Here is a 13,489-nt window from a genome sequence, read left to right as displayed (position 1 = left end):
GAACAATATTTCCAAAGGGCCTTGTGCATTTCCCTCCTCGCTCCTCCTGCCTCATCAGCCAAGACTTGTGTGAGCGGCTGAAGAAGGACACCGAAGGCCCCCAAAGGAATGAATCACACGTGCTCTCCAGGCCACGCAGTGCTGATGCGTTCAAAAAGCACCTACGTGCGAATGATACAAAAAGAAGCAACCGATGTGGGCTTCTGTCTTCTCGAAGCTCCATTTCTTGCTGCTGCTTTAGTGTTTTCAGAGTCAAGGAAGATCATACAGAAGTTTCACGGTTCTCTCATCATCTTATTTTGCAAATCATCAGACACCGTTTCCTGGTGGTTAGAACCTGCTTCCTGCTCCGAAGGGAGAAAGCAGTTGTTGTCGGTCGAGCTCAGCAATACCGACCCTGCCTTCGTCCTTATGTGGCCGTTGTCTAGGAGCACCTCTCCCCTTTAGAGGTGACGCTCGCACTAATGACATGGAAGGATCCTAGGTACACAGCAAAGTGGTTTGGAGGGTGGGTTTTGGTGCTACCCGGACCCGAGATGGGGTTCCAGCTCTGCCACTGGCTGACTTGGGGAAGTTGCTTAATTTTTCTGAGCTTCAGTTTCTTTACCTATAAATAATACGTACACACTTGCATACAACTCACCTGTCAGCGTTCGTGGAAGATGATGTAACACAGAACGCCAGAGGTGCTGGGGACCCAGGGAAACTGCAGTAACAAGCCTCCCCTCCTCTGGCTGTCAGCTCAGAGCTGAAGAACAAAGCAACTGAGAGTCAGGAAGTCAACTACAGGCTCTACATAGAAGTGCTGACTTCCTGGGGCAACTCATTTCTCTGAGCCTCAGTTTTCTCACTGATACATAAGCAGGATCTTCTGACTCCCCCTGGACCTGCCCAAGGGAGGGATGGAGTCTGAGTTAAAGCCAGTTCTGTTTGAATCCAGAGCTGGCCTCTAACTAACAACACGGCGCCTGGCCTGGCACGCGGGCCACCCTGTGGTAGGCCCAGAGGAAATGTCAGTGAGCTTTTTCCTTGGCCAAGGACTGCGCTTGAGGCTCTAGGACAGGCTCAGGAGGAATCACACTCAACCGGGACGGTTTCAATGACGTCACACCTTTCCGTGTTGGCGTTCGCTGGAGTGCGAACTGGGGATGATAGTACAGTCCCAGAAAAATAAGGAGTTTTCTTTTTTTTTTTTTTTTTTTTAAGATTTTTATTTATTTATTTGACAGAGAGACACAGCGAAAGAGGGAACACAAGCAGGGGGAGAGGGAGAGGGAGAAGCAGACTCCCCGCTGAGCAGGGAGCCCGATGCGGGGCTCGATCCCAGGACCCTGAGATCGTGACCTGAGCCGAAGGCAGACGCTTAACGACTGAGCCACCCAGGCGCCCCTAGGAGTTTTCTGTTAAAGGTTTAGAAGCCTTGTGAAATGGTTTCACTGGATCGGGTAGATAATTCTTCAGCTCCTTATTGAGATTTTAGATTAATGTCTGCAAAATTCACAGGAGCCCTTGGATTAAATCATCCTTTAACCGGTTGATAGCCATTAGGCTTCATTTTGAATGCCATTAACTCTTGGGAGCCAACAACTGGTCTTGGCTCTATCTGTCAATATGTTGAAGGTGTGCTTTGTAAGAAATTTTAAGGAGCCATTTATTCATTCAGTAAATACTGGTTGAGCATCTACTCTCTGTCACACTCTTGTGAGAATTAGAGAAACACAATACACAGGTAAAAGGTCCTTGCTTTTCTTGGAGCTTCTATCACAGGAAGGGCGGATGGATAATAATTAAATGCACAAATAAATAAACAAGTTGCTGTGGAGACACCAAAGCAGGGTGAGCGAGGGAGACACGTGGGTTGGATAACAGTGCTCAGGAAAGGCCTCTAAGAGGGGGTGACGTGCAGCCAAAACACAAAATGCGATGATCTGAAGACAGAACATTTCGGACAGAGGGCACGGCAGATATGTGTTCTAAGGTGGCCAAGAACTCAGAATAGCCAAAGGAACTGAAGGCAAGTTTTATGCCTGGAGCAGAGTGAGCTGCTAAAGTTTCGAGAGGGAGACAGAAGCCAGCTCCTCCTGTACGTCTTGTCAGCCATGAAGAGGACATTTATTCCGGGTGCCGCCAGAAGCCGTTAGAGGTTACAAGTAACACCACTTGATTGTGGGAAAATGCTCATGGTATAAGATTAAGTGGGAAAAAAGGACGCCCAAATCTAAAACTGTATATTTAGTCCTGCTTTAACTATGTAAGTACATAAGTATACACACACACACACACACACACACATACAGATTCAGAAAATTGAAAGAAGATACAAAATGTTTAAAGCGTTGGCAGTAGTGGTGACCTAGCTTTTCCTTTGTTATTTCCCTGAATTTTGTCGGTTTTCTACAAGTTGTATTACTTTAATAGCCAGAAATAGGTCATATGCTTTTTAAAAACTCATTTGTAAGGGTGCCTGGGTGGCTCAGTCAGTTAAGCGTCTGCCTTTGGCTCAGGTCATGATCCTGGGGTCCTGGGATCGAGTCCCATATCGGGCTCCCTGCTCAGCGGGAAGCCTGCTTCTCCCTCTCCCTCTGGCTGCAGCTCCCCCTGCTTGTGCTCTCTCTCTCACTCTCTCTGTCAAATAAATAAATAAAATCTTAAAAAAAAAAAAAAGCTTGTTTGTAGAGCAATTGATGGAGACAATACTAGAGTTCTGCTCCTTTACTGTGTCTTAGCTCTGAGTTGAGCTTAATGTGTGGTGCTTTGGGATGCTGGACTGAATATTGAAGGCTCTGGCCAGTGGAGAAGTTTTGTTTTGTTTTGTTTTTAATGAATCTACCCTCAAACAGACTTCTTACCCTTCCCAATAAGTTATGCAAAAGCATCTACCATTTCTGTTTCATCCCACAGATTTGAATATAACCTGCCGCTACGGAGGTGTGTTCCACGTGGAGAAAAATGGTCGCTACAGCATCTCCAGGACAGAGGCCGCTGACCTCTGCAAGGCTTTCAACAGCACCCTGCCCACCATGGCCCAGATGGAGAAAGCCCTGAGTATCGGGTTTGAGACCTGCAGGTAAGAGGAGGAAAGTCGGGGGCGGGGCCTAGGGGGCGGGGCTTAGAGCTCGGAGGCTCCTCCCTGACAGCTGATGGATGGTTGCCTGAAGGGTCGGCCCCACCTATTAATTTGGCCAAGTCAACCTGGAACCTGTACGGCAAGTGGAATTTAAAGCCAGCTAAAGACACCTTTGTGAATCATAGTGGGGTTGCCCAGAGGAGGCCATTAAGGGTCAACGGTCGGAATCCTCTTGACTGAAGTGCTTCCACAGCGCTCTCCCGGCTTTGAAGCAGCATGCAATATCATTGTCGGAACCACAAGAAAACGTAAACCAAATAACAGTGTTTAAAATAAATATGTGCCTGGTGGAGTCTTGGCTCTGCAGACTTGGCTCAAAGCAACGTTTTCAAACAACTCCCTCTCTCTGTCTCTCTGTCTCTCATGTGTTGGTTTCTCTTCTGTGTTCCTCTGGTTTGAGCCTAGAAATAAAAGGACGTGAAAATTATTAAGATGTATTATTACAATGAGGGGAAGTGGTCCAAGGGACCCAGGAGACCTCCTGAGAGACTTTGTGCAGGACATCACGGTGCTCCCTGGACCCCTGCTCACGCCATTCTGCTCAGGGCGCTCACAGCAGGCAGCAGCCCCATGTGTTTGAGTCTCTGATGAGCCTGTGGTGAGTGGTGCTCATGAAGAGCTAACAGTGGTGACAGCCACGGTGGGGTGGTTTGGTTTGGTTTGTTTTCACTAGAAGAGCTCCGGGTAATCTGAGCAACTGCTCTGAAGTTTCCAGCCAGCCAGCAGCTTCCCACCCTGTTTTTGCAACGTGAGATAACGTGGTTCCCCTCACTCTTAAACACACACGCACACATGCAAACAAAGCTGCATTTTTAAAAGTCAAGCTGCAGGAGCCTTTATCCAAACCATGAAACGTAAGTTCAACACGCCCATCCCGGCCCTTGGTTGCAGAGGCATGCACCCTACATTAGGAATGGCAGCGGAGGCTCTTCGGCTGAAAAGGAAAAGAAGAATCTTTACTCCGACACTGCACTGAGAAGGTAGCCACTAACCCCATGTGGCAGTTTACACTGAATTACAATGAAAGAAAATTCCACTTTGGTTCTTCGGGGCACTGTTGACATTCCCGTGCTCGGCGAGCTCCAGATGGCGAGCGGCTGCCAGATTGGAGGATGTAGATTCTAGATAGAACATTTTCATTATTGCAGAACGTTCTACTCAGCAGTACTGCTCTGAAAGAAAGGGCAGATGTGCACAGACGTCTGTGTGTGTTCAGAGCTAGGTCTGGGAGAACCCAAGAGGAGCAGAGGGAGAAGGCTGCGCCGAAGGCAGGCTGATGAGCAGATCCATGTATCCCGTTCCCAAGGCTAATTGTTTAAATACAGCCCTGACTCGGCCAGTAGCCTAAGAAAGTAGACTTACTAGACTGAATTTGGATTGTGAAATACAGACGAGACCGACTTAGGAAACACAGAAATGTTCCCATCTGCTGAAAGCGAGGGGAGTTCTTTCAACTCCCACTGGCTAACCTTCGCACACTTAGAGGTGGGGCGCACCCTGCTGCCCACTCGCCCACGTCCCCTTGATCCTCAGACTGCACCCGGGGTTGATCATATTCCTCCACTTTATGGATGAAGCAACTGAGGCTTGCAGAAGTGCCACACTCGCCCAGGGCCACATTGCTTGCATGGGGAGGAGTCTAGATGCCAGTCCTGCTCCGTCTGAGCCCACGGCAAGAATTTCATGACTGTCCAGAAGGACTGAGAGCGAGGGGGAGACAGAAGCATGGCGCATAGATTTGCTGAGCATTTCTTTCCACCCTGTGAACAGCAACCTGCTGGGGCAGTATATACACACATAAATTTTAATATCCCAACTCATGTATGGTGGGACACATACAAGGGGCAGTCGGCTTGTTGTAGCAACAGCTCAGGCATAACTTACACAGGGAATGCAGATTCTAGAATGTCAGTGTGACACAGATCTCCCGAATGTGATGGAGGCGGGGTGGGGAGTAGGCTCACCAAGGAGTGTTGTCATTTAAAAAAAAAGAAAGAAAGGAAGAAAGAAAAACGGTGCGAGAGAAACCTATCCTTCCACCCATAGCGGGTATTAAGTGTTGCAAAACACATTTCCATAATTTCGCTCAGGCAGCTGTGAATCAGATCTCTGCCATGGGACAGGTGGCAGAGGCTCATAGGCTCGGATAAAACCTTGGCAGCCACTCTCTTCTGTCTGCCCCACCCTGATTAGTAGCATTTCCCAGATAGATGGAAACTTATTAACATTTAATTGCCCTCTTTCTCCCCACCAAGCTATGGAGTCTTTGGAGAAACCAGTCTGTCCTTTCAGATGGGGAATTAGTCATGGGAGCTATGGTTGCAACATAGACCTAACGAGTTCTGTGTGCTTAGAAATTTCAAACTTACAGCCATTTCCCTGGGTCTTGCAGGTTGATGCACTATGTACTGTTGACTCTGGCAACAAAGATTGAAAAGGTTCTCCGCTGTGCATTTTAGCCAGCATCGCACTTTCAGAAACTTGCTGGATTTAGCTTCGTCCTCTCTGCCCTACCCCTGCCACCAACGCTTTCTCCGCCCACTTCTAATTTTTGGAGGCATTTTATATTCGGGAAAGATTGTGCAGTGAGTGAGCACTTAGTGCCCGTGATGCGGATTGAAGAGGCTGGGTGCTGTCTGTTGTATCTGAAGGGGACTCGGGCTCCATCATGCTCCCGGAAACATCTTGGTGAGGGACAGAAGGGGCTGACGCACTTCTCTGACTGAACTGCCTCTGGAAAATTCCTGAGCTAAATGAGGCACCACTATCTACTTACTTAATCACTATTACTCCCATTTTAATGACAGTCAGTTTACTTCCACTGGCAATGGAAGTTATGCCTGGGATGTTCATGAAGAAAATGTACTGTGTTTCTAGCATATAAACAAACAAGTCTTTGTGTTTACAGTAATGGAGCCTGGAGCAAGGGAATCACAGGAAAACGTGAGGCAAAGAAGGAAGAGTAGGGGATGGGAAATAGGCGGGTCTGACCTGGGTGGACTGAAACGAAGAGCCGCCTAGCCCTGTCTTCTGGGAGCTGGTCATCTCATGTATTTTCTGGAAAATTTGAAGGTGATGGAGAGCCAGAGTGGATCTCACCTCATAAAGTGGTTGTTCTTCCCTCTTAAGTGATTCAGACTTCCCTCCATGTGTTCAAACTGACTTGACACTGCTGCCCACATATTTTATTTGGGAAGCCAGTTTTTTTTCTTTTTGGAGCGCCTGGCTGGCTCAGTCAGTAGGGCATGCGACTCCTGATCTCGGGGTTGTGAGTTCGAGCCCCACGTTGGGTATAGAGATTACTTAAGTAAATAAAACTTTTTAAAAAAAAAAGCCAGTTTTTTCTTTCATGAATCTTTTTTTTTCTTCTAAAGCTCTTTATAAGAGCTCTAAATAAAATCACCTTGTCTCCCTCAGCCTTATTGGTCCCCTTCCTTCTCTCTCGGTTGTTGTTTCTGGATTTCACATAACCCACTTGTTGAAACCTCTAAGATCCTCAGAGGTGAAGTGAATGATGCAGTGCACTGTGTGAGATGTCATTTGATGGCATGTTACAAAATCCCCATCACAGCCCTGCAGGTGGATAACCTCTCGCTTTTCTTCTGCAGGTACGGGTTCATAGAAGGGCATGTGGTGATCCCCCGTATCCACCCCAACTCCATCTGTGCTGCAAACAACACAGGGGTGTACATCCTCACATCCAACACCTCCCAGTATGACACGTACTGCTTCAATGCCTCAGGTTGGTTCCAAGTGGATGGTTTTTGTGTTTGGGGTGGCTTTTGGCTCGTGAGCCTCTGTCAGCGTGGCTGATGGCACTTTCAGTCTTGGCTTCAGTGGGGAGTCATGGAGCTTCCATTCATGTAACAGATGCTCACTGAACATCTCCACAGCAGAGACAAGCTTCCTATCTCCAGGGCGCTTACTGCTAGGCAGGGAGGCTGGCAGGAAACAGAGAAATAGTCAAATCCTCATATGAAGTCAGAGAGTGATGAGTGCTATAAAAAAGAAAGCAAAGGAAGAGGCTTCCTAGTGCTTGGGAAGCTTTCGTCTGGGAAGGTGGCCGGGGAGGGTGCCTGTGAGGAGGGGCGTTTGAGAGAGAGCCCCAACTGGTGTCAGGGAGGAAAACCACGGGCAGAGAGGAGAGCAGTGCCAAGCCAGCCATGGGGGAGCATTGTGGCTTATTCTGAGGACACCGAGGAGGCCAGGGTGGATAAAGTCTGGCGATCAGAAGGGGGGAATGCCAAGGAATGAAGTCAGAGAGGTAAGCAGGGGCCAGGTCCCATAGGGCCTTGTAGGCCATGGTAGAGAGTGTGGATTTTATTCTCAGTGTGATTGGGAAGTCACTGCAGGCTTTGAATAGGGAAGTGACATGAACCCAATGATGGTATTGCGGTACAAGCCAAATGGCTTGGCTTAGAGGTTATTTATTCTATGTTGGGCCTGGAGAGAAAGCTGGAAGGATATACGGTAGGCCTTTGACCTTCTTGAGTTTCCTTTCCCAACAACTGAGAGCCTTGACAACTAGAGAACAAGAAAGCCAAGTTCAGATGTGTGTGCTGGGCTGAAGGCCAGGCCCCTCTGCCTGTCAAAGGGACTTGCATCACAACCACTGCCCTAGACACTCATGCTTATTAGTCTAATTCAGGCTCCAGCAGAATTCAAGAATTCTATGTATCGTGTATCTTCAGGGTCTTTTGAGAAGGGTCAAACACACAAACGTCAAGCTTTTGAATGCCAACAGTCAGATGTTGTTTGACTACTTGCTTCTTCTCAAACTGGGCCTTCTGTTCCTTAGGAAGGTCTGAGGTTGTGTGGAGGGAAGATGGAACCACGAGGTAAACTCGACATGTCTTCCTGGCACATCCCTTTTCCTTAGAGATGGGAAGGAGGGTGTTAAATTAGCTGGAAAGTGGTTAAAGGCATTGTATGAGACAAACACAGATGTTATTCAATGATGACGTAAGGCATTGTTTGCATGAGACAAACACAGATATCACAGATGGTGGTAGAATATAAAATCTGCACGGGGTTTTCAATGCAAGTAGAAGCATCAAAGTAATTGCGAGATTACGTCAGTAGCTTTAGGCTATGCCGGCCACCCACTGTGGCGTGAGCAGTAGGGATGGGAGTGGGAATTCAGAAGAGGAATCTAGAGATTAGGAGAAAGAGAAAGTTTCAGGGTTGATTAGTTGAAATGGTGTGTGTGAAGCCAATACATTATGTCAAATATAGGCAAGTCGCTAAATCTCTGGGGGGACACTCACAGCAAGGAGAAGAAAACTATAGAGTATTTCTTCTTCCCTGGTATATGAGTGAGGAATGCAGATGGAGTTTAACCAAAAAGAGGAGAGTCCCCATGAGGCTAAACGGTACATGGTCCCTACCCAGTTCCCTACCCATACCCAGAATGTCCGTTCTAATGACATGATAATGAGAAAAACCACATGCAAATAAAAGAGAAGTAGACACAGAGCAACATGTGGTCACAATAGCTTATCTTAGTGCGGAAGGTCAGAGGGGGACTCTGGGAAGACTTCGTGTTTTAGATGAAGGGGCTGATCTTGTGGGACTGAGCTAGCGTGGGGCCTCATACTCGAGAGTATCTGGGTACTACCTCTTTCTTCCCCCACTGAACCTTGCCGAGCGCATGGATGCAATAAATTATGTTGTTGCGAATCCACATTGTCTCACCTGTTTTACAAGTTAGTATCACTTCCTGGAAAGAACTTTAACTCAAAAAGGTAGAAGCTCACATTGTTTTATAGCCGGGAATGGTAGCCATCCGGACAAGTTACTACTGAATCTTGTCTCCCTGCCCCTTAGTTATGCCTGTAAGGTTGGGTCTAGCCTCAGAGAGGAAGTGAACCCTCCTGATTAACTTTCCTCTTCTTTTCGGGGAGGTGTTAATCCAGCTGAAAAGCTGGAGAAGTTCTGGGGGTGTATTCCTACCCAAATGGCTGTCTTAAAGTAGTAAATTTTAAGGAGAAGATTTTTCCTTTTCTTTTATCCAAATTTACTTAATAGGAATAGACTGCTTTTGTAATTTTTTCTTTAAGTTTTAAAAAGAGTATTTATGGATCAACTATATGCAGTCAGGACTCTTCTGGGCAAGTAGGGCGAGAAAGAACCAGTGGCCGTATTTCTTGTCTTGGGAGGTAATCTCGTTGAAATGATGAAACAAAAAAATAAAGAAGCTGGAGAAGAATGTTTATCTGAGGATAAATAAATTCCAAATGTCTTGGTTTAGAGTCAGATGATAGAGGTGCTAAGTGAACTATGGATCTTGATAACCTTCTGTTCTAGGCAGAGAATCTCATTGGAAAGGTCCTTGAGTTCAACTTAGCTTGAGAGTTGCAGACAGGTGGTCAAGACCCAGTGATGTGACCTCCTACAAACCTTTTGGTCTACAAGGACCAAAGCCAGCTCAATCTTAGCAGATAACTTCCATATGCTTACAGTTTCAGCAGTATTTTTGTAAAACATGGCCTGTGGTTTACAGATGAAAATATGGCAGACCCTGGAAAGGCCCCGTGATTCTGATTTTGATTGCCTCATGTCTCATTAAGGCCCAGCACGAGCCTGGTGACTTCGTGTTAAGAGCCCAGAGAACTGGCTTGAATGTGTTCATTTCTTGAGTTTGCCTCCAGTAAAATGCTTCATTCTCTGTTGAAGGAGGAATTTAGGAGATGTTACATTCATTTGTCTATCCATTTGCTCATTTATTCAACAAATATTTATTGGACACCTAGAATATATCAGGCATTGAGGAAGATGTCTTCCTATCTGGCACTGAGTAATTGGCTAGACTGAATAATTAACATTGCTCTTGGCTATTTTGGGGCAGTGGAGACACAGTTTAGAGGTGCAGCCCACCAAGAAGCCCACCCCAGAGTCTTTCTAACAAATCCTTAGGTTTAGGAAAAGCTCACCAGGCCCGATGCTCCTAGTAGTGCAGTGCTCATTAAACAGAATAAAAGACTGTCAGTGAGGCCCTGCTATCTGACATGGGAGCGTGAATGTATTAATTGCACATTTGGGTCACCATTCATCATAGTGTGCTTGCCAGATTTGGTGTTCTTTATAAAAGTTAAGGGGAACTGGAGCATGAAGAGGCTCCATTTGAACAAATGCTCTAATGATTTCCAAAACTGTCTTAGTGTTTTTTACATGATGCCCCATTCTATTACAACCTAACCCTTAGAAATTCCTTCCCAGGGCACTACTATTGCCTGAATTTGGGGAAAGTTGTTCCATCCCTGCCACAAAGAAGTCATAATCCAAGACCTGTTTCTGGGTCTGTGCAACATGAAGTATCAGAAGCTTCTCATGGGTCAGGCCGGTTGCTGGTGGTGTTACCAGAACAGACAGGGTAGATACTCTTTAAGATCTCCCAGGGTGGCCATTTGCCCTGCTTTTCAAATGAGGAAATCATTGGGAACATTTTTTTGAAAACTGTAAAAATCTAAAGAAATATTAATTGTTATTGTCGCCCATGACCTTGTGAATTTCTTAAAAGCAGGGACAGGAACATGTTCATCTTTTTGCTCCTTTTTTTTTTTATCTGTCACATGAGTAATGCTTAAAATGCATAAATAAACTGATATATCTTAAACTTTTTAAAAAGAATTTCTTATGGCATTGCCATTCACGGTTTATCTAAACATTTCTTGACCTGTTTATCACTGCAGACCATTTGGCAGGGGGGTTAACATCTTAGGTATGTTTCCTGGAAGCATGGGCCTATGGGAATTATACTGGTACTTCCTCTTTCATTCATTCAACAAGTATTTATCGAGTGCCTCTCTGACCCCATCACACATAAATGTTCTGGCCAAGATAGATGAGGTCACTACTCATCACTACTCAACTTACATAGTTCTTCAGAGGTGGGTGGGTAGCAGGGGTTAGGGGTTGGGAGATGTGCCATGAACAGCCATCAGGTAAAATGAACAAGATGATTTGAGACAGCAGTAAGCCAGAAGGAGAACTGCAAGCAAAGATGTGATGGTGATACATGGGGGGGATTGGTAAGGGGCTGGTTGAGATTGGATGGTGAGGAATGGCCTTACTGAGGAGGTGACTTTCTCTGAGATTCTCTTCTGGGATGTCTTTTACTTAGCCTTTGCAAGACTGACTTTTCCTAAAACCTACTTTTCTCCAGGTGAATATAAAGCTGTCAGTTTCACAATGAGGCCAAAGAAATAGGCAGGTAAAGGGACATGACTTTTACCTGTAGGAAAGATGCTTCTGGGACCTGGGAAGCAACTAAGCCCTGTTTTGTTGAACTTGTGTTTCTGTCCAATGTTATGAGTACCTAGTGATTTATGGCAGAACACTTAAAATACTTGTGGTAACAGCCTTCCCTGTGATAGCAGTCTGCCTACTGGCCTCCATCCATCCATCCATCCCTCCATCCATCCATCCATCCCTCCATCCATCCATCCATCCATCCATCCCTCCATCCCTCCATCCATCCATCCATCCCTCCATCCCTCCATCCCTCCATCCCTCCATCCATCCAACCCTTTCTTCCTTCCTCTTTGTCAAGAAGCAACACTGAGAGAAACCAACCTAACAAATAAGTTGCCATTTTGTGCACAGACAATAGGCACATGCGCACATATGCACACGCACACACACGCACACGCACACACAGTATAAAAGCTATCATACACAAATGGATCCATTCTTCCTGCAACAGCAAAGCCAGTCTAAAGCTCTCTGAGTTTTTAAGGTCTAGTTACCAAATAGAGCTTTAATAAAGCCCCATCCTGACCAGTGGAAATGGGTATCAGTTTTGCTCCCATTTTTTTTAAAGTTCTCATGCTTTTTCTCTTTGCTACTCCACAGCTCCACCCGAAGAAGATTGCACATCGGTCACACAGCTGCCCAATGCCTTTGAAGGACCAATTACCATAAGTACGTATCTCTTCTGACTTTGATGGAGTGTCCCCATTCTTGGGAAAGAGATCAGGTGAACTTTCTGTCTGTGCTTCATATTTGAGCAGGAGAGCAGTCATTTGCCCAAGGCTGGGGACATTGGCTGTGATTCACTGTCCCTTCCCCTTTTCCTGCAGTGGCTTGAAACTGCGATTCAGTCGACCCCAATACATTGTTCCTCAAACTGCAGTTTTTTGAAAACCACTTGCACTTTTTTGGGCACCTCTGTGTACATAGCACAATCATTTACTTGCTATTTTTCACTTAATCGGCCTGTTCTTTTCTACTTAAAATATGTTTATTTAAAAAAAAAACAAAAAACCTTTAAGGGTGCCTGGGTGGCGCAGTTGGTTGAGTGTCCGACTCTTGATTTCGGCTCAGGTCTTGATCTCAGTGTTGTGAGATGGAGCCCCGCATCAGGCTCCGCGCTCAGCGGGGAGTCTGCTTGAGATTCTCTCTCCTTCTCTGCCCCTACCACTCATGCACACTCTCTCTCAAATAAATAAATCTTAAATAAATAAACAAACAAACAAACCCCTGCAAATGGAATCCCTGGTCATAAGCAGAGGGTATCCTTAAAAATACACTTAAATGTAGGACAAATTAAATAGTCTTCTTAAATTTTAGCTGCTGAAGGTTCTGAGTCTGAGGCATGTTCTCTCTCATGGGGGAGATTAATTAGTGTTAGGGGAGATGCATTCCAGCCCCCTAAATTTTCTGTTTGATTATTTGTGTATTGGAAGATAATTCCAAAGGGCATAAGCTTCGTGGTAGGGATTTCAACATTATTTATACCACATCCACCTAAAATCATCTTGATGATCCCAAGACGTAGGCATCTGGCACTGTATGAAACAAAAAAGCTCAACCAAAATTTTCAAAGAGGTCAACTTATTAACCCTGATCTTCTGGCCTCTGAACCTTGCTTTTTTTGAGAAGTGTCATAGTGTTGAAGAGGCCTGACTTCTGCCTCCTAAGAGCCAGACCCCTCAGTGTGCAAGGGAACAGTGGTGTCGGGTGGCAGAGAGATGAGAATCATCCTGGCCAAGTAAATCCAGCCCCCCACTGTTTGGCCAAAAATTGTCCCTGACCTGTGCCACATGGAAAGGGAGGACCACAAGGTGAGATGTGCTGTCTCAGTCAGGCTTGGATGGAAATCTTAGTTCCTTACCACCTGGGTGATCTCAAAGGAATGACTTACTCTGAGCCTCAGTTTTCTCATCTGGATAATGGAACAACATGTGAGATTTGAAATGAAAATGAAGAAAGATAATATGTCTAATGCATGCCAGGACCATAGTCATGTTCAGTAAATGTCCCATTTCCTTGGTCCCCACCAATGCCTTTCAAAGTCCAGACCTGTACAAGTTGGTCATATTTTTTTTTATCAGATCTTCATCTGCAGAGATTATCAGGGTG

At 45.8% G+C, this 13,489-nt stretch overlaps 1 protein-coding gene across 28 annotated transcripts in view; it reads left to right on the top strand.

The window, feature by feature from the left end:
- CD44 (CD44 molecule (IN blood group)) overlaps positions 1-13,489 on the top strand; it is an 84,679-nt gene that overhangs the window by 31,542 nt on the left and 39,648 nt on the right. For all 28 annotated transcript variants that reach the window (XR_013442370.1, XM_036106796.2, XM_036106804.2 and 25 more), the window contains exons 2-4: positions 2,902-3,067; positions 6,736-6,869; positions 11,981-12,049. Coding sequence is in view for 27 of the 28 variants with exons in the window: in XM_036106796.2 (XP_035962689.2) it covers positions 2,902-3,067; positions 6,736-6,869; positions 11,981-12,049 (369 nt within the window). In the remaining variant the exon portion in view is untranslated. The remainder of the gene's footprint in view (positions 1-2,901; positions 3,068-6,735; positions 6,870-11,980; positions 12,050-13,489) is intronic.

Source organism: Halichoerus grypus, chromosome 11 (assembly GCF_964656455.1).
Source record: "Halichoerus grypus chromosome 11, mHalGry1.hap1.1, whole genome shotgun sequence".
Classification (NCBI taxonomy): domain Eukaryota; kingdom Metazoa; phylum Chordata; class Mammalia; order Carnivora; family Phocidae; genus Halichoerus; species Halichoerus grypus.
Note: the sequence above shows the minus strand (reverse complement) of the source record. Positions and strands in the feature narration are given on the sequence as shown.